Raw genomic sequence first — 25,315 nt, forward strand, 5'->3', positions numbered from 1 at the left:
CTGTACTTTCCAACTTCCCTACAATAAGAAATTATTACAACCAAAAGAAACAGCACTAAATATTATTTTAAAATTATGCAAACAATTTGAAGGGTTAGGAATGAAAGGAGGATAATTTAAGGATGAAATATATTCCTAATGGCTGTTTTATTTGAAATCTTCCACTTATAGTGGATTCAAGGATCATTCATGAAAACATTGCAGAAAAAGAGAGAGTCCAACAAATAACTCAAGAAACGTTTGGAGATTATCCTCAACCACGACTAGAATTTGCACAATATAAGGTAAGACATAGTAATAAATATTAACTATTGAATATTAAGACATCAACATTGTTTAAAAAGAACGAAAACCTTAAGTGAAAAACAAATCTAAGAAACTTCCTCTTTCATGTATCACTTCAATTCATGTAATAAATTTATGAATTAAATAGACCTCTTTATTGTATTTATAAGTTCTTCTGTTAGCATAGGAGATCTTTATAAATTATGAATTTGAGCCAGGTGTGGTAGCTCATGCCTGTAATTTCAGCACTTTGGGAGTCCAAGGTGGGTGGATCACCTGAGGTCAGGAGTTTGATGCCAGCCTGGTCAACATGGTGAAACCCTATCTCTACTAAAAATAAAAAAAAACAGCTGGGCACAGTGGCTCACGCCTGTAATCCGAGCACTTTGGGAGGCTGAGACGGGTGGATCACAAGGTCAGGAGATTGAGACCGTACTGGCTAACACGGTGAAACCCCGTGTTTACTAAAAATACAAAATATTAGCTAAGTGTTGTGGCATGCACCTGTAGTCCCAGCTACTTGGGAGGCTGAGGTAGGAGAATCTCTCGAACCCGGGAGGCAGAGGTTGCAGTGAGCGAAGATCGCGCTGCTGCACTCCAGCTTAGATGACAGAGTGAGACTCCATCTCAAAAAAAAAAAAGAAAAAATTATTCAGATGCAGTGGTGCATGCCTGTAATCCCAACTATTCAGGAGGCTGAGGCAGAAGAGTCACTTGAACCCAGGAGGTGGAGGTTACAGTGAGCCAAGATGTACCACTGCACTTCAGCCTGGCAGACAGAGCGAGACTCCGTTTAAAAAAAAAAGAAATTATAAATTTGCCTTTTTGTTTCATCTTACATATTAATGCAGTTATGCATAACTGGCCGTAATCTGTTTATCTGAGGGGGAAAGAAATGTAAATTATACCATTCTAGCCCATCCACACCTAGAACAGTACTTGGCACATAATAGGTGCTCATAAATACATGCTGAATAAAATAATGAATCAGTAAGTAATTACATAGCCCAGCTGGCATCACATGGAGAAAAGCCAGTAACCTAGGCAGTACCACAAATGTGGCTTGTTCCAGAAGTGTGCCTTCCAGACATGTGCTGCTGCCCACCAGGAAGGCCAGGACAGGTGTTTAACGCAAACCCACTGCCACCATTAGGAGAACTGGAGGTTTATATTGTGATCACTCTAATTTCACTCCATGCTCATACTCAAAACACCTTTCTGCCCCCAAGCTCTCCAATTTTCTCTTTAGCCTTTCTATAGCTACAGGCCACACTTTAAATCCGCCATTGATCTGCTCACTTAAGCCCAAAGCCTGTTTGATTTATTTTTAGTGGGAGAAATGGATTGACACCTTTCAAGTTGGGTCCCTTAATGGCAGACTTTAAACTAGTTCCTTCAAACAGTTTATAATCCAGGATAGTGGTTCTCAAAGTGTAGTCCCTGGCTTAATAGTATCAGCATCCCTTGGGAATGGGTAGGAAATGCCAATTCTTGGCCCCACCCTAGTCCTACTAAACTGGGGCAGGTGGGACCCTCACAAGCCCTCTAAGCTGATTCTGCACACGCAAACCTGAGAACCACTGGTCTAGGATGCAGAAAATATGATTTGAGCATTTTTTTTTTTTTTTTTAAAAGACGGAGTTTCACTCTTATTGCCCAGGCCGGAGTGCAATGGTGCAATCTCGGCTCACCACAACCTCCAGGTTCAAGCAATTCTCCTGCTTCAGTCTCACGATTACAGTAGCTGGGATTACAGGCTTGCACCACCACGCCCAGCTAATTTTGTATTTTAGTAGAGACAGGGTTTTTCCCTGTTGGTCAGGCTGCTCATGAACTACCGACCTCAGGTGATCCGCCCAAATTGGCCTCCCATAGTGCTGGGCTTACAGGCGTGAGTCACCACACCTGGCTACATTACTGATCATTATTTCCGCTGGGTGATATGCACATGAAACTCCTTACTTTTGTATATGTTTAAAATCTTCTATAATTAGAACTTAAAAAAAAATGTCAGCTGGGTGCAGTGGCTCACACCCATAATCCCAGCACTTTGGGAGGCTGAGGCAGGAGGATTCCTTGAACCCAGGAGATGGACCAGCCTGGGTAACATGGCAAATCCCTGTCTCTACAGAAATTCAAAACTACAGGGCATAGTGACATGTGGCTGTAGTCCCAGCTGCTTTTGCTGAGGTGGGAGGATGGCTTGAGCCAAGGAGCTTGAGGCTGCAGTGAACCATGTTCGCACCACTCCAGCTTGAGCAACAAAGTGAGACTGTCCCAAAAAAGAAAGAAATCTCATTGTGATTCAAAAAAAAAAGTGGTATATTTACATTAAAATTGTAGATTAGAGAAGATAACACTAATTTACCATTAAGAATACAAATTGTAAAGGGCACCTGAGGGCGGAACTGACACTTAACGTCTCCCATGTGGCAGGCACTGGGCATGCTGGCATTTTGCCTTGGATGTTGTTTGATATACCAGTTGCCCTCTATGTTTTTTTTCTCTTTTTTTTTTCTGAGATGGAGTCTCACTTTGTTGCCCAGGCTGGAGTAGAGTGGCACCATCTTGCCTTACTGCAGACCCCACCTCCTGGGTTCAAGCAATTACCTGGGATTACAGGTACACACTACCATGCCCAGGTAATATTTGTATTTTTAGTAGAGACGGAGTTTCACCATGTTAACCAGGCTGGTCTCAAACTCCTGACCTGAAGTGATCCACCCGCCTTGGCCTCCCCAAAGTGCTGGGATTACAGGTGTGAGCCACCATGCCCTGCCTGCCCTCTATGTTTGCAGTTAGCTAATTAAATGGTCCCCACCCCTGTTAATTCCTGTATTTCTTAATGGCAAGAACTAATAAAATGTATCATTCTGATTTCACTGTATTTCACCATTTATACAATACATTTAATAGTCACTTATAAATATGTTTGTTGACAGCTTGAAACGAAATTCAAAAGTGATTTAAATGGGAGCATCTTGGCTGAGAGGGAAGAACCCCTCCGATGCCTAATAAAATTCTCTAGCCCACATCTTCTGGAAGCATTGAAATCCTTAGCACCAGCTGGTGAGTGGTCAGCTTACTTTATAAGCTAGAAAAGTTAGCAACATGCCTCTATTCTGTCCTCATATCTGCTGACTAATTACTTCTGAGCTCTCCCATCACCTAGTCTGCTAGCCCGTCATGCTTTATTGTGCATCTTCTGCTTCTGTACTTAATTGGGGGAGGGGGGCCCCTCCATGATCCACCCTCTAATCTCGGCCATTTTTAAACTGACTCCAATCCATCCTTCTGTGACGACTTTTAATTTTCTTTTTTCCTTTTTTTTAATTTAAATTTCAGGTATTGCAGATGCACCCCTTTCTCCACTGCTCACTTGCATACCCAACAAGAGAATGAATTATTTTAAAATTAGAGATAAATAAGACGTGTGTGGTTTCATAAACACAGCTCCTCCTCCATGACATTGCACGTGCACTTCCGTTAATGGCTGGCTGTATAGCTTCTGTCTGTAGACTTGTATTTTAGAGAATCCTTGTTACTGAATTTTTAGAAATGCTCACATAATTGTTGGGACTGATTCATTCCTCCACGATATGCATCCTGTCTCGCATACCCTACTAACTAACAGTTGTGGCGTTTGAGATGACAGGACATACATATATATGGCTCCACACTTGACCTTGAGTGCTTGAATGCTCTGAAATCAAGCATTTGGCACAGTGCTGGAGACTTTGGGGCTTGTGTTCTTTTTCCCACTGCTGTCTCTTCTTGATTCTGGGGAGGTCTGATTCCAGCTGCTGGTTTCCAGGGATTCATTCTTAAGCCTTAGATCCATGGAAAGAAGCAAAAGGAAACTATACTCACTCAAAACTTTTTAGAAGAATCATGAAATTGGTCCATTCAAAGGACAGAGTTGAGTCCACTGTGCTATTGTTGCAAGAGCTTGCGTATTTGGTGAGTCAGTTATATAAAATAATATTCTTGTTGTAAATATGATACTTTTCATAATTATTTTATCATGTATATAACATTCAAACTGACAAATATTATACTGATTTATTAATAAAGATATAAAAACACTGGCACATCAGTTACTTTTGATGAAAGTCTTTCAGTGATCATCACTAAATACCATTTTTTTTTTTAAATTGTTTTCTACTTTTTTATTTATTATTTATTTTTTGAGAGAGAGTCTTGCTCTGTCACCCAAGCTGGAGTGCAGTGGCATGATCATGGCTCAGTGCAGCCTTGCCCTCCCAAGCTCAAGTGATCCTCCCACCTTAGTCTCCCAAATAACTGGAATTACAGACATGCTCCACCATGCCCAGCTAATTTTTTTTTTTTTTGACAGAATCTCTTTCTGTCGCCCAGACTAGAGTGCAATGGAACGATCTCCACCTCCACCTCCCAGGTTCAAGCGATTCTCTTGCCTCAGCCCCTGAGTAGCTGGGATTATAGGTATGCACCGCCATGCCCAGCTAATTTTTGTATTTCTAGTGGAGAAACAGGGTATCACTATGTTGCCTAGGCTGCACTCAGACTCATGGGCTCAAGCGATCCTCTAACCTCAGCCTCCTGAGTAGCTGGGACTTCAAGTATAAGCCACTGTGCTCAGCATTTTGATTGTTTTAAACCTTTGATATTTGACAGGCTTACCAAAATCAAAATTCTCTCTTGAGATGGAGTCTCACTTTGTCGCCCAGGCTGGAGTGCAGTGGTACAATCTCAGTTTAATGCAACTTCCACTTCCCGGGTTTAAGCGATTCCCCTCACGCAGCCTCCCGAGTAGCCAGGATGACAGGTGCTCACCACTAAGCCCGGCTAATTTTTTTTGTTTGTTTCGTTTTATTTGAGACAGAGTCTTGTTCTGTTTCCCAAGCTGGAGTGCAATGGCACAATCTCGGCTCACTGCAACCTCTGCTTCCCAGGTTCAAGCGATTCTCCTGCCCCAGCCTCCTCAGTAGCTGAGATTATAGGCGCACACCACCACGCCCAGCTAATTTTTGTATTTTTAGTAGAGACAGGGTTTCACCACGTTGGCCAGGCTGGTCTCGAACTCCTGACCTTGTGATCTGCCCGCGTTGGCCTCCCAAAGTGCTGGAATTACAGGTGTGAGCCACCACACCTGGCTAAAATTCTATTCTATTTAACTTGATTTTTCTCTTCTTCACGGCCAGCTCACTCTTTGGTTTGTCAAACTTCGAGGGAAATTTCAAACTAGGGAATATTGAGGCACAGAAAATGATGGATGGTACTTGGGCATGCTGGGTGCTTTTGAAAATGGAAAGGCCTAAGAAATAAGCCTCAGAGTCAAGGTCCCTCTAACCTTGTCTTATTCTTGCCTCAACCAAGGGCAGAGAGGAACTCCCTCTGGAATCTCCTTGTCTAAGAAAGCTTCTTACCAAAGGGAACACAAATGCCCTCTATTCTTTCCTTTAAATCTCATTATCTATCAAAGAAATGAAGACTGAAGAATACAGCCACACATGGATGGACTTTTTCATAAGGCCTGCCCTTCAGGCTTATTCAGATTCCAAAGAGAATAATTTACAAGTTAATTTCTGTCTCCCTGGTCCATTTATTCTCTCTAATAATCATTTACTGCTCCTCAAAAGAATTGTATAGGTTCCCTATCTCCTTACACCCCTATGAAAAAGGGTATGTAAGCGTCCATACCCCATTGGGGGTTGGGGGATACAATCACTCTCTGATTCCTCCCCTTCTCCCCAGGCATATTAATAAAGCTTGTATGCCTTTTCTCCTATTAATCCATTTTTCATCAGTTGATTTTCAGTGCATTTTTTAGCACTTTTTAGCAGGATCCAAAAGCTGCCCTGCTCTTCTGGAAGCCACAGTCAAGGGACCCAGGACTTGAGCAGCTGGCAGATGGATTGTACCTTTTGTATGTCCCATTGTATCTATGTTAAAATCATGATGTCACAACATTTAGACACGGCTAATCAAATGTATGCCCCTTCTTATATACAGCTAACTGCTATAGACTAATGCAGTCCTCCTTGTTAAAATGGTCCCTTGTTACTCAAATTTGACCAATCTTGGAAGCAGTGATTTGACTACCCCCTTTGTGGGACATGACACTGTAGAAATAGGTGTTTCTAACTCTAAGGAAAACAGATAACTAGTCTGTAGCCAACCAACGAGTGATTTATCAGCTCTGCTATCTTGGATCTGGATCAAAGGAGGGAAATATGAAATGTGATACACAAAATGGCATCACTTTGGTTCAGAGCTCTAAAATGGAGTTGGGAAGCCATTCTAAGAAGGACTTGCCTGCACAATCTGCAGCTTGGAAAACACAAAAAATATGAACTTGCCATGAAGCTTTGAACTGGGCCAAAATTGCAATAACCACTACATCCTGGAAAACTGAATTTTGCCAGTGTTACAACTCTTAACAGCGACAACCAGTAAACTATGGATGCATGTACTAAGCCATTTATCTCCTCCAGTGATAATTCTTTCAAAACAACTCATGTAATAACCCTCTACTTTCTTTTAAAAACCTCTATTTCTCTCCGTCTTTTCAGAACCCAGTTTGGCTTCTAGGTGAATGTGTGTCTCCCAAATTGCAATTTCTAAGACCCCAATAAAAATCCCTTGTTTGGCCAGATGTGGTAGCTTGTGCCTACAATCCTAGCACTCTTGGAGGCTGAGGCAGGTGGATCCCTTAAGCTCAGGAGGTCAAAACCAGCCTGGCCAACATGGCAAAAGCTGTCTCTTTTCTTTTTTTTTTTAAATTAAAAACAGTGCCTTCTCTCACTGCTTTGCAGTGTGGTCTTTCACCTCTTGGTTGACATAAGCAGTCAGTTCTACAGCAGATACCAGCTGCTTGTGCTCCAGTTCAATCCAACACTAACTACCTGGCGATATCATCAGACCCCCACAGGTTAAGGGCTCAGTCTCACAAAGCTGCCACCCACTTCTGAGGCCAGCTACCAGCCCCAGGTTCTTTAACCTGCGCTTCTGACTAACCAGTTATAAATTGCATTTCCCACAGCCCTCTGTTCGTGTTCAATTAGTTTGCTAGAGCAGCTCACAGAACTCAGGAAATCACATTGACCGATTTCTTATGAGGGATGTTACAAAGGATTCAGATGAAAAGATGCACAGGGCAAGGCTTATGGGAAGGGACATGAAGCTTCCATGCATGCCCTCTCTGAGGGTGCCTCCCTCCAGGAAACTTCATGCATTCAGCTATCGGGAAGCTCTCCAAACCTAGTTCTTTTGGGAATTTATGGAACCTTCATTACATAGGAATGACTGATCAACTTAAGCTTCAGGCCCTGTCTCCTCCCCAGAGGTCGAGGGGGAGGACTGAAAGTCCCAAGCCTCTAATGCTGTCTCATCCTAAAGCTACCTAGGGACCTCTAGTCATCAGTCCACTCATTAGCATACAAAAAGACACATCACTTTGCTGATTCCAGGGATTTTAGGAATTGCATGCCAGGACAAAGACCAAACACTTCACGTTATCACAGTTAGGTTGCAAGGCAAAGGGACTTGGCAGTTGGAGAAATTATCCTGGGTGACTTGAATGGGCCCAATGTCATCACAAGGGGCCTTAAGAATAGAAGAGGCAGAGGGATCACCAGTGAAGAAATCAGAGTGATGTGATGCGATGAAGACTCGACTCACCGTTACTGATTCTGGAGATGGAGGAAGGGGCCACAAGCCAAGGAATGCAGGCAACCTCTAGAAGCTGGGAAAGGCAAGTAAACAGATTCTCCCCTGGAGCCTCCAGAAGGAATACAGCCCTGCTGACACCTTGATCTTAGCCCAGAAGACTCATTTGTTTTGACCTCCAGAACTGTAAGATAATAAATTTGGGTTAAGGCAGTAAGTTTGTGGTAATTTATTAATAGCAAGAGAAAATGAATATAGCTGCTAGTATGTAAAAGTTGGAAGTTTTCACATAAAACTCTAGCCACACCAAAGATGAGTAGCAGCTGCCCCCTTTTAATAAAGGATGTGTTTCACTGCAGTCCTCACCCCTCCCTTTTGTCAACCCGGCCCCTTTATGCCCATTTACATAACCTATCCAGTATAAGTATTTAAGTTTTAGAATCATGTACTGAACTACAGTGTCTCATAAACAGTAATCCTAATTTCAGCAGTTAAAATAGAGGCAAGCAAATCCAGCCTCCCTAATGTGATTAACCCTATCCGTTTTAACAATCCTTTCGTTTGTATAGTGTAGTCTAGGTAAAGTAACTTAATTTCTATAAGCCTAAATGTCTGCACAAAGTGGGGCAACTTACAGTACGTACCCGCTACAGTCGTTTTGAAGACAAAATGAGACACAGCATGAAAAGTGCATCCCCCCAGACTCACCTGGTACCCGGTAAGATCTAGGTAATTAACAACGGCGGAAATTAGGGTACTTCTGCCTCATCTGCCACTGAACATTTGGGTTGTTTCTAATCTTTGGGAAGTAAACGAATTGCCCAACGTATTGCTTTATCTTTTGTCTGACTACTGCCTGAAGTTCCTAGGAAGAATGGTTAGAGGGGCGGGGCAATACCTTTTACCTGCTAGCAGGTGAAATTTCGCCTCCTGGCGGCCTCACCTAACGTCGCCTCCCTCCGGGGCGCGCCCTCTGGGGCCGGCAGGGGGCGCTGCGGCCACCTGGGCCCGCCGGATGCTAATGAGCCTGCGGCCCCGCCTCCTGCCGGAAGTGGCTGCAGCGGGGGCGGGGCCTGCGAGCTGGGTCCGGCGGCCGTGCGGGAGCCATGGCGGCCTCGGAGGCGGCGGCGGCGGCGGGGTCCTCGGCTCTGACGGCGGGTGCCCGGGCTGTCCCGGCGGCCACAAGAGGAGCCGCCGCCGCCGCCGCCTCGGGCCCGTGGGTGCCCCCGGGACCCCGACTGAGGGGCAGCCGGCCGCGACCCGCGGGGGCGACGCAGCAGTCCTCGGCCCCTGCGCTACAGCCGAGGGAGCTGATCCAGCCGTCGGTGAGCGAGCTGTCCCGGGCCGTGCGGACCAACATCCTGTGCACCGTGCGCGGGTGCGGCAAGATCCTGCCCAACAGCCCCGCGCTCAACATGCACCTGGTCAAGAGCCACCGCCTGCAGGTGAGCCCGACGCGGCCGGCGGCCGGGGCTGCGGGGCCTGGCTCCAACAAAGCGCCCGGCGCCGGCGTGCAAGCCCGACCTCGGGGGGACAAGCGCCCTGCGCGCCGCCGCTGCTCCGCCGGCCTCTGCCCGCCGGCCTCTGCCCGCACCGGCCGCAGGTGTCTCTCAAACCCTCGCGGCGGGCCCCGCAGGTGAGGCCTCAGACGAGGAGGAAGAGCCAGGAGGCTGGGGTCAGCCACTTGTGCCGGTTCCCTGGTTTCTTGGCCCTGAGTGTCGTGCCGGGCGCCGGCCCAGGCATTTTACACGTTTTTACTCATGAGTTTTCATGGCATCTTGGCGGAGGACGCATGGTCTCCATTATATTAATGAGAAACAGATTATGCAACCTAGGTGATGCGGAGCTTTAAACCCGGGCCTCTGGTTCTGAAGCTCTGTGCTTGCCATCACACCCACAATACCGCCCTTAGGTCCTGCCCAGTGGACTGTATGTACCAAAATAACTAGAAGACAGGGTTTTGAATGTTCTCGTCACCAAGAGACAATACGTTTGAGGTCAAGGAAATGTTAAATACACTGACTTGATCACTATGCAGTGTTCATGTGCATTCATGCTGCACACTGCACCCCTCAGTAGCAGTAATTACTCTGTGTCGATTAAGAATAAAAAGATGTTTTAAAGCAGCCTTAGGTTTTGCTCTAAACACCATCAGTTTCATGGTGTTGGTAAGATCAGCTCAGGATTGAGACCTAAGGGAAATTTCCCCTCTCTTCTTTAAGAGGGGATGCAGTACACCATGACAACAGTCAGTTCAGTTCCTCCGTGTTATGCAAAACGGGGCGGTCATTTTCACCCTTTAGGACACATCTGTGACAAGCATATTAAAAATCCAGATGTCCAGCCCCACCCTGGACCTATTAAGTCATAATCTCTCAGTCATTACAATGGCAAGTTTCCTTGCACCACTCTAGGCCAGCGGTGACAGTATTCAAAAGCACGAGTTATTGAAAGCAGTTCTGTGAATATGTAGCTTTTGATGGTTGGGAGTAAATTTAGAGTACCCAGAGTACTGCACGTTCTGTCTGCCCATCAGGAGAATCCTCCTTGGAAAGTTCACTGTAGTCAGACTTCTGATAAGAATTTAACAGCAAAAACCCTGAGATTGTAGTCGCCCATGAAGGGTGATCCGCTTTTACCATCATCTAAACCGAGATGCAACAGCGTTCTCAAATGAAGATCAGGGAGCCAGTCAGGAAATGTACAAGAGGGATGCTGAGGAAGTCCCTGTAGGTGGGGCTAAATTGTCGCACCGAAAAGCTCTGGGTTTTTTTCAGCACACAAGTATAACTCTGGGAATGGCTTTCAACCTACTGTTTTGTTTTCATACTACATTTTAAATCCTTTTTGGTTGTTGTTTTTGTTTTTGAGACAGAGTCTTGCTTTGTCGCCCAGGCTGGAGTGCAATGGCACAATCCAGGCTCACTGCAACCTCTGCTTCACAGGTTCAAGCAATTCTGCCTCAACCTCCCAAGCAGCTGGGATTATAGGTGCCTGCCACCACACGCAGCTAATTTTGTGCTGCATTTTTAGTAGAGAGAGGGTTTCACCATGTTGGCCAGCCCGTTCTCCAACTTCTGACCTCAAGTGATCCACCTGCTTCTGCCTCTCAAAAGTGCTGGGATTACAGGCGCGAGCCACCACGCCTGGCCTAAACCTTTTTTAAATCATAACTTAGGTGGGATTAACTATTTTTTAATAGTTTCTTTTTGTTCCTTTATGTGGAATGGCTATTAGGAGCTCTAGCTCTTTAAAGACCCTGGTAAACATCTGTTGAACCAAAGACACCATTTACTTTTCAGCACTGGTTAGTATACAGTAGGTTTGTTTCTAATTATGTTGGGATTTTTGTTTCGTTTTGTTTTGTTTGAAACAAACTTTCACTCTGTCATCCGGGCTGGAGTGCAGTGGCCCAATCTTGGATCACTGCAACCTCCGCCTCCCAGGTTCAAGCTAGTCTCCTGCCTCAGCCTCCTGAGTAGCTGGGATTACAGGCGCACACCACAACGCCCAGCTAATTTTTGTATTTTTAGTAGAGATGGGGTTTCACCATGTTGGCCAGGCTGGTCTCAAACTCCTGACCTCACATTACCCACCTGCTTCAGCTTCCCAAAGTGCTGGGATTACTGGTGTGAGCCACTGCACCCAGCCAGGGTTTTTTTTTTTTTTTTTTTTTTTTTGATAAGCAGGCACACTTTCCTGTCTTGTCCTGGCTTTCTTATCACAGTGCCGAGTGGCCCCTGAGCAGCTGCTGTCTTGGTGGAGAGGGAGTTCTTTTCATGAAGGTGGTCCCCATGATGCAATAGCTACCTATATGATGGTGTCCCAGTAAGGGGACCTGTACCCTCACTCTGGTTAAGCTCAAGTGATCCTCCTGCTTTAGCCTCCCTAGTAGCTGGGACTGTAGCCGCCTACTACCACATCCAGCCTCAAACATTATTCCTTTTTTTTTTTTTTTTTTTGACAGAGTCGCTCTGTAGCCCAGGCTGGAGTGCAGTGGCGCGATCTCAGCTCACTGCAACCTCTGCCTCGTGGGTCCTGGTTCAGGTGGTTCTCCTGCCTCAGCCTCCTGAGTAGCTGGCATTGCAGGCACCCGCCACCATACCCAGCTAATTTTTGTATCTTTAGAAGAGATGGGTTGCACCATGTTGGCTGGACTCATCTGATCCGCCCATCTTGGCCTCCCAAAGTGCTGGCATTATTTTGAGATGGAGTCTCACTCTGTCTCCCAGACTGCAGTGCAATGGCACCATCTCAGCTTACTGCAACCTCCACCCCTAGGGTTCAAGCGATTCCCCTGCCTCAGCCTCCCGAGTAGTTGGGATTACAGGCATGTGCCGACGTGCCCAGCTGATTTTTGTATTATTCGTAGACACTGGGTTTCACCATGTTAGTCAGACTGGTCTTTAATTTTGACCTCCAGTGATCCGCCCCCCTCAGCCTCCCAAAATACTGGGATTACAGGCATGAGCCACTGCACTGGGCCTCAAACATTATTATTGATACCTATTTTCAAAGTACCGGAAGGAGGGAGGAGTAAGGACAAGGAATAGGGAGGAAGCCTGGCTGGGAAGCTATCTTAGGTTTTAAGAGCTGTGTTGACTAGAGACTCCACCTGCTTTCTGCCCTGAGTGTATCTCATTGGCAGGTTTTCTTATACTCAGTGGAAATTTCCACTGTCTTGGTTACAGTTGGCTTGCATAATTTCTTTCATTGTTTATATATTTTCTAGATTATATTTTCTTCCCCTCACCACTAGTTGCTGTATAGTACTTATCTTGTTCTCATCTTTCTTCACTAAACACCCTACCCCCAACCACATCTTCCCTTAACATAAATGATGAGCAAGCCCTTCCGAGTGACGATGAGTGAGAGTGAGGAATTGGATGGCAGGCTGTAGAGTATGTGCCGTCTTCTGGTTTGATGTGGGTGCTTAAGGTATATGGCCATATTCCACGTCCTGTAAGGAAATCCAGAAACCTAGCTTAGCCTTGTGTACGGTGGGATTCATGGAGAAATGAAAGCTATGATGATTCAGAGGCAGGAAGAGTAGAAGTAAGAAGACATTTTTTGATTGCTAGAGATTCTTTTGTTCCTGTGTACGAAAGCAGTGGAGGGGACAGGCGGGTGCTTAAAGAACCTGTTATCAAGCAACATTTATATGTGTAAAACATGGCTTAGAGGATTTCGTGTTATTTTCAATCCAGAGGTTTGCTTTTAGTGATTTGCCAGAAGTCTCTTAAAGAAGGGTTCCAAGTTGCTCGATAGACTATATTGTGCGAAGATTTCTAATTGTAAATTTAGAATGAGATGACAAAGCAAACTGTTTCCGTCTTGGACGCTTTCTCAGAAGGCAGTCAGGTGGTGCTAGAGTACTACAGTGACAGTTTCTCCTAGTTTTTGCTACAGTTCTTACAGTCCTTCCTTTTCCTGTTGTATATTTTCTTTCTGTCTTGTTACTGGATTGTTTCCTCTCATAGGTTCTTTTTCAAGGTCTGTAACTTAAAATCTTTCATAAACATGAAGTATTTTTGTGTACATCTTTTTCAGTTATGCGCACAAAAGACGCAAAAAGTCTAGTACATTTTATTCTTGAATGTATATAGAACTTCAGAATAAAACCACCACTTTCTCAGTGCATTTCCATTTTACTGTGCCAGCGCCATTTCTCATCTCCTCAGCCATCCTGCCCTTGAGCATATTCTCTGACAGAAATGGGAAGAAGGCCCCAAAAGCAGCGGGTGGGGGTGGGAGGGGAACCGCTGTGCAGGGGAGAGGTGTGGTGTTGGTTCTCAGAAAGCAGGAGCATGACGGTGTCAGGTTGTTGCCATGACAATGAACCTGTTCACATCCACTTTGACCGTCCTTAGTGGTCTCTTCCCCAGGCATGATAGTTTTGGCCTAGATGGCCATTGAACAGATTCAGTATAATGCCGCCAGTTTTTACTGAACATTTATTCTGTTCAAAACATTCCCAAAGGCAACAGAAGATACAAATAAATCCCTGCCCATGAAAAGGTGTGGGAAATTAGAGTGAGCTCTCTTAGGTGTAATGAGAGAAGAGAACGTAGTTTGAAGCTATGGAGGAAGGGACTTGAATCCCAAGCTCAAGAAGTTTGGACTTGAATAGTATTGGGGTGCTGCTGAAAACGTTTGAGCAAGGTAATGACATAATCGAAGCGATTCTTAGGAGAATCTGATAAAGTATGAGTGAAAAAGAGACTGAAGGTCTGGAATTTAGATTAAGAGGCTAATGACAAATTCCACATAAATAGTCAGGAGGAGCTGAACGGAGCGGCACTGAGAATGGAGAGGACAGGAGATAGAAAAAGCATTCAGCGATGAGAGTGCACACTACCCTCACGTGAGGGAGGTGGGAGGGATGATGAAAGGATGACCCAGCATCACTGACCACGTGTTCCAAAAGAGCGGGGATCTTGTAGTGATCCCAATCGGTGGTTTCAAGGAGCATTCGACAGCCTACCTAGGATTATATAAGGGGGACATCTCCCTGGAATATAAATTGACTAAGAATAATTCCATAACCATCAAATGAATGCAGTATTTTAGAGTCTTGCTTAGTATTCTCCCCGCATTTTATTTAATCTACTCAAACACACCCGTGCACTTGTTCTCTTACTGATAACACTAGATGGAGAAACTCTAAGTTAATTGAAAGTATTTCGCAGAATGTGCCCGTTCTGTTTCCATTCCAGCCTACTGCGTTGGTTTTTGAAATAATTATTTAAAGTAATGTTCCTTTTGCAGGATGGCATAGTCAATCCAACAGTAAGAAAAGATTTGAAAACTGTACCGAAATTCTACTGTTGTCCAATCGAAGGCTGTCCCAGAGGCCCTGACAGACCATTTTCTCAGTTTTCTCTCGTAAAACAGGTATTGTATACTTCTCTGAGGATGAGATGCAGATGCTATAAACCTATTGTGCATTCTGATTATTTAACAAACATAACTACAGAATCGAATAGAAAGCTGCGTGTAAGAGGAGCTGCCCACATCTCCCACTTGGTATAAACCGGAGTGTGCTGTCACACAAGTGGAGGGAAATGCGGCACGGTCTGCAGGGAATATGTCTAGAAGTGGGGTTCAGAGAGAGAGAAGGAGACCAGTTCAGCAAAGAATGTGAAAATATGTGCTGTCAGATCTCCTGCGTGAGTCTGCATACCTCCAAGGGCAGAGCGCACAGACACAAAGGAACTGTTCTCCCAGGGGGATGGGAACCTGCGGAATCCAGGAAAGGAAGAGTTTTGGAAGCCACTATCGTAGGAGGGAGGGCCCCAGTGACTGGGACAAGAGGTGGTTCAGAACCGGAAGAGATTGGCGTCTGAAATGTTCCCCTCAGGGTCAGCTGGAGGGTGTCCTAGCATTGCACTTACAGATCAGAGTGTAAATGCTGGAGACCATAGACTGTTTCCAAAACAATCTCCTCACTTTTCACAAAGCAAAAGCAACAAGAGGCGGCAAATATAGAATACACTGCAGTGTGCCTGCTTTTAAATTCTTGACTTGGACTGCTATATTTTATATGCTATTTATATTAACAGTATAAAAGCATTGTTAATGTGGGTGCGATGATGGTTTTTGAAATGCTTTGATCGGTTGCTGTTTTTCATCTTAGTCCCTTCTGTGTCCTTCGTAGCACTTTATGAAAATGCATGCTGAGAAGAAGCACAAATGTAGTAAGTGCAGCAATTCGTATGGTACAGAATGGGACTTGAAAAGACACGCAGAGGACTGTGGCAAGATCTTCCGGTGCACATGTGGCTGTCCCTACGCCAGTAGAACGGCACTGCAGTCCCACATCTACCGAACTGGCCACGAGATCCCTGCAGAACACAGGTGAAAGGAAAAGATGATGACACAAAAGTCAGTAGCTATGGGAAGCATTTGAGATGAAACATCTGGAGACCCAGTGGTGTGGGGAGAAAAAAGGAATTTTAGGAAACGTGTGACGTGGAAGAAGGAAGCTTCTGAACATGGCAGCAGATCTTGCAAGTAACCCATGTCTGGGCCTGAAATCTTGACCCAATTGTTCCTCCTATTATTTTTTTCTGCTACCCTCCTTTGAGAGTCCCTTGTTATTTCCATTTGAAAATCTCAACTGCCAGAATTTTCTATTAAAGGGAACCAGACTGCCAAAGAGTAAGTTTTATCATAAAACTGTACTTCATTTGAAGTTCAAATTTACATTTGGTGTGGTAGCTTCCTGCCTTAGAAATGAGAAAACTTACCTTAAAATAAATTATTTTTAAAAAAAGAAAGAAATGAGAAAACTTGCATTAAATCAGTCTTTTAGCTTCTGTTGGCTTAAAGAGCTGAGTTGAGTTCTAGTACTTAGAGCTTAACCAAGAAAAAGGTATGCTTCCTCCTTCCCTGTGTGCGTGTTTCTGAACATCCACCTGCCGTAAGAGGACCAATTCCCAGAGTTACAAAAGAAGGGATTTATCTTGTCTGGGTTGAATATGACCTCTACTATAGATGTGGGAAATGACATTTGTAAGTGAAGATACAGTGTCATGGTCAAAGAAAGCTGTATTTTAAGGTTTATTCTTTGCTCTGTCATTGTTTTCAGGGATCCACCTAGTAAAAAAAGGAAAATGGAAAACTGCTTGCAAAACCAGAAAGTATCCAGTAAGACCATTGAATCACTGAACAGCCAGCCAGTCCCTAGACCAGACACGCAAGAACTAGAAGCTTCAGAAATAAAGCTAGAACCATCTTTTGAAGACTCCTGTGGCTCTAACACTGAAAAGCAGACTCTTACACCACCACCAAGATATCCTCAGAAGTTGCTTTTACCAAAGCCGAAAGTGGCTGTGGTTAAACTACCAGTGATGCAGTTTTCTCTCATGCCTGTCTTTGTGCCTACAGCTGACTCCCCAGCGCAGCCCGTGGTGGTAGGTGTGGATCAGGGCCCTGCCACAGGGGCTGTGCACTTGCTGCCCTTGTCAGTAGGAACCCTGATCCTTGGCCTAGATTCAGAGGCTTGCTCTCTTAAGGAGAGCCTACCTCTTTTCAAAACTGCTCATCCTGTTGCTCTTGAGCCCATAAGCACAGGCGTTCAAGTGAACTTGGGTAAAAGTCCATCAGCTCCTTTACAAGAACTAGGGAACACATGTCAAAAGAATAGCATTTCTTCCATCAATGTGCAGACGGATCTGTCTTATGCCTCACAAAACAACTTTATACCTTCTGCACAGTGGGCCAGCACTGATTCCTCTGTGTCATCTTGTTCCCAAACTGATTTGTCGTTTGATTCTCAAGTGTCTCTTCCCATTAGTGTTCACACTCAGACATTTTTGTCCAGCTCTAAGGTGACTTCATCTATAGCGGCTCAAACTGATGCATTTATTGACCCCTGTTTCCAGTCAGGTGGGGTCTCCAGAGAAACTCAAACCAGTGGGATACAAAATCCAGCAGATGACCATGTACAGATGGACCAAGCTGCAATGTGTGGAGACATTTTTGAGAGTGTTCATTCATCATATAATGTTGCTACAGGTAACATTATAAGTAACAGTTTAGTAGCAGAGACAGTAACTCATAGTTTGTTACCTCAGAATGACCCAAAGGCTTTAAATCAAGTTATTGAGAAATCTGCACCAATTATAAACTTCAGTGCACAGAATAGTATACTTCCTTCACAGAACATGACAGATAATCAGACCCAAACCATGGATTTATTATGTGATCTGGAAAATATCTTGTCAAGTAATCTGCCTGCTCAGACACTGGATCATCGTAGTCTTTTGTCTGACACAAATCCTGGACCTGACACGCAGCTTCCATCTGGCCCAGCCCAGAATCCTGGAATCGATTTTGATATCGAAGAGTTCTTTTCAGCCTCAAATATCCAGACTCAAACTGAAGAGAGTGAACTTAGCACCATGAACCCTGAGCCAGTCTTGGAGTCACTGGACATAGAGACTCAAACGGACTTCCTACTTGCCGACACCTCTGCTCAGTCCTACGGGTGTAGGGGAAATTCTAACTTCTTAGGTCTTGAGATGTTTGACACACAGACACAGACAGACTTAAACTTCTTCTTAGACAGTAGCCCTCATCTGCCTCTGGGAAGTATTCTGAAACACTCCAGCTTTTCCATGAGTACTGATTCATCTGACACAGAGACCCAAACTGAAGGAATCTCCGCTGCTAAAAATATACCTGCTCTAGAAAGCAAAGTTCAGTTGAACAGTACAGAAACACAGACCATGAGTTCTGGGTTTGAAACCCTGGGGAGCTTGTTCTTCACCAGCAATGAAACTCAAACAGCGATGGACGACTTTCTTCTGGCTGATCTGGCCTGGAACACGATGGAGTCTCAGTTGAGCTCTGTAGAAACCCAGACCTCTGCTGAACCACACACAGCCTCCACCTTCTAAAACCAAAAGTGGAGTCCACCTGTGATACGGCATCTACCATTTCCTCTGGATTAAACTACAGAATGGGGACAACAGTATTCTATTGAATGTAGTCGATGATGCAGTTGCTTAAGCTTCTTTGCGGTTCTTTGCCTTTTGTACTTGCAAACATGAAATTTGTGTATAAATGTGAGTCTGTTATAAAATGTGAGGTGTTGATCTAAACTGTTTTTGTGTTGCCTACATTTGCCCTTCCACAGCTAATCTTTTCATATTTAAAAAACGTATTTCACACCTATAAAATATACATAGCCATTTAGCTGAAGCCAAGCTTACCAGGTTCAAGGGTACAAATTTCTCAAATCTTCTAAAACATTTTAGTCAAAGTGTAATGTACTTAACTTACATTGTACCCAAAATATCTTTGACAGTGCTTGTTAGAAATTCCTGATTCCTGTTACTAACAACTAAAGAAACCTGATGCTGCCACCGTAAGATTTACGCAGTAGTGCTTCCACGCTCTTAGACTCCTGCTGCCTGCACCTTCATCAGCTCTGACACCTCTTTACTGATTTAAATACACCGAGGAAAACTATAGCTGTTTAGCTTTTGAAGCAGTTTTCATGTAATCAATGCCACCCCTGCCCTACATGAGCTACTGTTGAGCACTTTACACACAAGAGGTTTATTGATGTAAAATTACTGGCTAGGGAAAGAGCAGCATGCCAGGCATGGTGGCTCACCCCTCTAATCCCAGCACTTTAGGAGGCTGAAGCAAGAGGATCACCTGAGCTCAGGAGTTCAACAACAGCTTGGGCAATCTAGGGAGACAGTGTCTCTAGAAAAACAATTTAATTAGCCAGGCATAGTGGTATGCACCTGTGATCTCAGTTCCTTGGGAGGCTGAGATAAGAGGATCACTTGAGGAGGTTGAGGCTGCAGTGAGCCATGATCATGGCACTGTACTCTAACCTGGGTAACAGGGCAAGACCCTATCAAAAAAAAAAAAAAAAAAAAAAAAAGCAAGCACTTAGTGTAGAGTTCTTGCTAAAAGGATAAGTTATCCAAACCATGGGAACAGAGAGTTGTGGAAACATGCCTATTACTTCATTTGGGGGTATACCCTATGAATATCCTTTCTGCTCTGCACAGTAGGCCAGAGTCGGGGGCTCTGGAGCTGTTTCCCATAGTGCACCCACAGGCTGGATCTGAGTTTTGTCACTCTAAACATTAAAAAACAAGAAAACAGTGGAAAGAGAAAAGGGCATCCCCCATTAGGTGTCAATACTTTGCACTTAGTACTACTGAGTTTGATAGGGTAGGAGTGTAATCTACAATTATTTTAAAGTTGAATTTCCTTGTATTCACCAGTCTTCATCTTTTCCTTGAATAAGATAAGATACTGGTCTAGCAAGGATATTACTTGTGCCTTGAGGCTAACAATTATAGGATAGATTCATCTAAAATATGGTATTCTGCATTTTGTTGTTGTTGTTTTTTTTTAAAGAGAATACCAAACAGTCTTCAAAGAATACAAAGAAAGTAAGACCTATTGCTTCAATAATCAAGAAGATTTTCTATGTTTTGAGGTGGGAGCATTATCAAGTATGCTTTGGGGATTTTCTGTATTTAGGAGATCCTGGATTCTTAATTATTGGCTAACTTCCAGTCAAGTAGGAATAATGCAGCCTGTAAGTTGTCTACGTTCACACACACACACACACACACAAATGCTCCTTTCTATGGCACATGCCTGTGTTACTGAAAGCTAAATCCTCAAAATAAAACCTACTAAGGTGACTAATGATTCATTATTGATGGTTTTGCTACTAATTCCTATCCCATACATTTGTTACAAAGGAAGTGTTGGTAAACAACATATCCTGGGCAGATGAACTCCACCCAGTAGGTAAGAGTTTGTTTTGGTCACAGGTGCCTATGAGTATGGATTTCAAAACAAACAAAGCCTTAACTCAGAATTTCATTACGTTTTAGAATCGTCACTGCCTTAATATTCGAGCATCTATTTAAGTCTTCCTAATGAAGGAGAAATGCATGTGTATGGCTTTGTTGTAAATATAAATGCAGTGATCTATGGCTTAAAATTTTTTCTGTGTTTGTGACAATGTTTGTGAATCTAGTCAATAGAGTTATTTACAGAAAAAGCTGAGCATGTAATAATACAAGAACTGTTTCTCCCTCAAAACCTGAACCTGAATTATTTGTAAAAACTGAAATTTAATGATTAAAGAGAAGCCAGAATTCTATGTTTTCTTGTGAATTCCTGAACCTACTCATAAATGTCATTTTATTGCCATTTCACAAACTCATTGTCTTCTGAAAGCCATACGATAAAATGACTATTTCATCGTACCCAGGCTCACACCTGTAATCCCCACACTTTGGGAGGCTGAGGCAGGTGGATCACCTGAGGTCAGGAGTTTGAGATGAGCCTGCTCAACATGGTGAAACCCCATCTCTACTAAAAATACAACATTTAGCCAGGTGTGGTGGCATGCACCTGTAATCCCAGCTATTCAGGAGACTGTGGCAGGAGAATCTTGAACCTGGGAGGCAGAGGTTGCAGTGAGCTGAGATTGCACCACTGCACTCCATCCTGGGTGGCAGAGTGAGACTCTGTCTCAAAACAAACAAACAAAAAAGAAAATACTGGAGTATGTCAGGGGAGTGGTGGAGAACCTATGATACACAGAGACTCCGATGGCCACAGAGAGAAGGGATTCAAAGACCCTGCTCTGCCAGCCCACCTGTCAGGATCAGCTCAGAAAAAAGATGGATTTCTGTCTGGGGAAGAGGAAGGCAGAAGGTCATCACCAGCTCCCATTACCACCACAGACAGCTGTGGTCTTTGCTGCTGGAGAACCCTGCAGTTCTCTCAGGCCGCCCTGAGCCCGGTTTAGAAAGTTGCCTGAGTTCACATGGCTGCATTACTGCAGAGAAGAAGGTGCCCCAAGCTACCACAGCATGGCACTATTTTCAAACTGGACCCACTGATAGCATCCTGCTATGGGGGACAGTAACCATGGCCTCTCCATCCCTGAGGCTCTGCCATCATGACACCATGCTCACACACAGTAGTGCAGCATCCCCCAGCTGAGGTGCTACAGCTCCCTACTCCTTGGGAACAAGCTGCCTAAGTGGTGCTCCATCTTACCCATCCCAGTGGCAGCACAGTCCTGAACTCAACTACTCGGAACCTAGGCTAGCAGAACAGCCATGACCCCAGCACCCAAGCCCATGCAGTGTCCTGCCTCCAAAGGAACAGGCAGTATTGCTCTGCAGGGAAGCCAAGCTCAAGCCAGGGGATCAGCCCTGCATCCATCCCCTCAGCATGCAAAAAGCCTGGTACCTCATCCACAGAGGAGCCATATCCCACCTGGTATGCCAGCCATACAATCTCCTGCAGCCTAGGCCATTGAGACCCTTACAGGCATTGCTGACATTGATTACAGCTGAAGAACCTGCATGGAGACCACACTACAACTATACCCATGCAGAACCAAAGCCAATGTGCCTTACTCAACTAATATTTAGGCCCCATCTGCATGTTAAAGCCTTTCCCTATGAAAGCCACTCTATAGAACTGGAAAATCAGCTGCACAGGAATCAACACAGGGACACAGAAGCATGAAAAAGCAAATAAATATGACACCACCAGAGAAACACAATAATTCTCCAATAACTCACCCCCAAGTTAGATAGGAATTTATGAATTTCTTGAAAAGGAATTCAAAATAATTATCTTGAGGAAGACCAACAAGACACAGAGAATACAGATAAGCAAAATAATTCTTGATCTGAATAAGAAATTCAAGAGAGACTGATATTTTAAAAAAAGAACCGAAACAGACATCTTGGATCTGAAGAATTCAATGAATGAAATAAAAAATACAATTGACAATTTCAACAACAGACTAGATCAAACAGAAAAAAAAAGAATTTCTTTCTTCTTCTTCTTTGTTTTTTTTTTGAGACAGAGCCACCCTTTGTCACCCAGGCTGGAGAGCAGTGGTGGTAACCATCTTGGTTCACTGCAACTTCCACCTCCTAGGTTCAAGTGATCCTGCCTCAGCCTCCTGAATATCTTAGATTACACATGTTTGCCACCTCACCTGGCTAATTTTTGTATTTTTAGTAGAGAGGAGGACCCCCGACCTCAGGTGATCTGCCTGCCTCAGCCTCCCAAAATGCTGGGATTAGAGGCATGAGCCACTGCACCCACCCAGAACAACAACAAAAAAAGAATTTCTGAACTTGAAGACAGCTCTACTGAAATAACAACTTCAATGGGAATAAAGAGAGAATGAAATAGAGTGCAGAAAGTCAACAAGACTTATGGGGACATCATTAAGTGAACAGATATTCACATTATGAGATTTTCGGAGGGAAATGGAGAAAGGCACAGAAAGCTTATTTAATGAAATAATAGCTGAAAATTTTCCAAGACCTGGAAGAGATATGGACATCCAGATCCACAACACTCCAGGAATCCCAAATAGATTCAACCCAAAGAGGTCCTTTCAGAGGCATATTATAATCAAACTGTAAAAAGTCAAAGACACAGAGTTTTAAAAGCAGCAAGAGAAAAGCATGAAATCATATATAAGGGAATCTCCATTATACTATCAACAGATTTCTCAGCAGAAACCTTGAAGGCCAGGAAAGAATGGAATGATACAGTCAATGTTCTGAAAACTGCCACCCAAGAATACTATACCCTGTCTTTTAGAAATGAAAGTAAAATAAAGTATATTTCAGACAAGCAAAAGCTGAAGAAATTCATCACCATTAGTCTGGCCTTACAAGAAATGCTATTGAAGTACTTCAACCAAAAGTAAAAGGATGATAATTACTTTCATCATCTTGTGTATCATATGAAAACATATGACAGTATAAAACTCACTGGTAGAGGTAAATTCATAATCAAATTTAGAATGCACCATTACTCTAATGGTGGCATATAAGTCAGATCTCCAGTATGAATAATAACTATGGCTACAATACATTGTTAAGGAATATACAATATAAAAAATGTAAATTAAGACAAAATTATAAATTGTGGGAGGAAGGGCAAACATTTTTTGTATGAGTATCTGTACAGGACCAAAGTTGTTATCAACTTTAAAAAGTCTACTGTAACTATAAGATTTTTCATGTAAGCACCTTAGTAACCACACACACACAAATTATGTCAAATTCACAAATGAGAAAGACAAAGGAATCAAAGTTTAGCACTGCAGAAAACCACTAAAACAACAAAAGAGGAAGAAAAGGACAAAGGATATGTAAACCAGAAAATAACTTTTAAAATACCAGGAGTAAGTCCTTACCTATCAATAATAATCTTAAATGTAAATACATTAAATTTTCCAATTAAAGATATAGAGTGACTGAATGGATTTAGAAAATAAAACCTGCAACATGAGCCACCTATATGCTGCCTACAGGAGACTCACTTAACATGCAAGGTCACACACAAACTAATGTGGAGGGATGGACAAAGTTAGCCGATGCAAATTGAAACCAAAAGAGAACATGAGTAGCTGTCCTTATATCAGATAATGTAGACTTTAAGTCAAAACTGCAAAAAGAGATAAAGTCATTATAATATAACAATTTTAAATATATACGCAACCAACACTAGAACACCGAAACATATAAAGCAAATATTACTATAAATATTATCTAAATATTAATATTATCTATACGGAGAAACAGACTGTCATACAACAATAATAGGGGATTTCAGCACTCTACCTTTGGCAATGGACCAGTCATCCAGAAAAATCAACAAATATTAAACTGCACAATAGACCAAATGGACCTCACAGACAATGACAGAACATTCCTCCAAAAAACTGCAGAATACACATTTTTCTCATCAGCATATGAAACACTTCCCAGGACAGATCATATATTAGGCCACAAAATAAATCTTAACAAATGTAAGATCAAAGTCATTTCAAGTTTTGTTTCTTTTAACCACAATGGCTATTACTAAAAAGTCAAAAAATAACAGATGTTAGCAACTTTGCACAGAAAAGGGAACACTTATACACTGTTAGGGGGAATGTAAATTAGTTCAGCCCTTGTGGGAAGCAGTTTTTCTTTTTTTCTTTTATATATATATATGTGTGTGTGTGTATTTATATATATTTATATATAGTATTGCACTTTAAGTTCTGGGGTACCTGTGCAGATCATGCAGGATTGTTGCATAGGTACATACATGGCAATGTGGTTTGCTGCCTCCATCCCTCCGTCATCTCTGTCTGGCATTTCTCCCCATATTATCCCAGAGATTTCTTAATGAACTAAAAATAGAATCCCATTAGTGTGTCTATACCCAAAGGAAAACAAATCATTCCACCAAAGATACAGATGCACTCGTATGTTTATCACAGCACAATTCACAATAGCAAAGACATGGAATCAACCTAGGTGCCCATCGATGGCAGAATGAATTTCTTTTCTCTTTTTTGAGATGCAGTCTCACTCTATCAGCCAGGCTAGAGTGCGGCAACCTCCGCCTCCTGGGTTCAAGTGCTTCTCCTGCCTCAGCCTCCAGTAGCCAGAATTACAGGGGTGTACCACCATGCTTGGAGAATTTTTGTATTTTTAGTAGAGATGGGTTTTCACCATGTTGGCCAGGCTAGCCTTGAACTCCTGACCTCAAAGGATCCACCAACCTCAGCCTCCCAAAGTGCTGGGATTACAGGTGTGAGTCACCACGCCCAGCCTGGATTTCTAAAATGTGTTACATATATACAATGGAATACTATGCAACCATAAAAAAGAACACAAACATGTGCTTTAGAACAACATGGATGCAGCTAGATGCCATTATCCTAAACAAACACAAAAACAGAAAAACCAAATACCGCATGTTCTTATTTATAAGTGGGAGGTAAACACTGGGTACATGCAGAGGTAAAGATGAGAACAAGAGACACTAGGGACTCTATAAGTGGGGAGGT

General features: G+C 43.4%; 2 protein-coding genes across 2 annotated transcripts in view; both read left to right on the forward strand.

Annotated features, from left to right (window-relative positions):
* The window catches only part of CENPN (centromere protein N), a 22,226-nt gene extending 17,850 nt beyond the window's left edge, over nucleotides 1-4,376 (forward strand). The window contains exons 8-10 of the mRNA XM_017541834.2: nucleotides 172-284; nucleotides 3,228-3,354; nucleotides 3,631-4,376. Coding sequence (XP_017397323.1) covers nucleotides 172-284; nucleotides 3,228-3,354; nucleotides 3,631-3,713 — 323 coding nt within the window. The 3' untranslated portion in view covers nucleotides 3,714-4,376. The remainder of the gene's footprint in view (nucleotides 1-171; nucleotides 285-3,227; nucleotides 3,355-3,630) is intronic.
* Nucleotides 4,377-9,016: 4,640 nt separating this feature from the next.
* Nucleotides 9,017-20,582, forward strand: ATMIN (ATM interactor). The gene is made up of 4 exons (XM_017541853.2): nucleotides 9,017-9,380; nucleotides 14,704-14,829; nucleotides 15,593-15,792; nucleotides 16,526-20,582. Exons 1-4 carry the CDS (start codon nucleotides 9,042-9,044, stop codon nucleotides 18,336-18,338), a joined length of 2,478 nt encoding a protein of 825 aa, XP_017397342.1. The 5' UTR covers nucleotides 9,017-9,041; the 3' UTR covers nucleotides 18,339-20,582.
* Nucleotides 20,583-25,315: the final 4,733 nt, after the last annotated feature.

The sequence above is a fragment of the Cebus imitator genome, unplaced genomic scaffold (genome assembly GCF_001604975.1).
Source record: "Cebus imitator isolate Cc_AM_T3 unplaced genomic scaffold, Cebus_imitator-1.0 Scaffold137, whole genome shotgun sequence".
Taxonomy (NCBI): Eukaryota; Metazoa; Chordata; class Mammalia; order Primates; family Cebidae; genus Cebus; species Cebus imitator.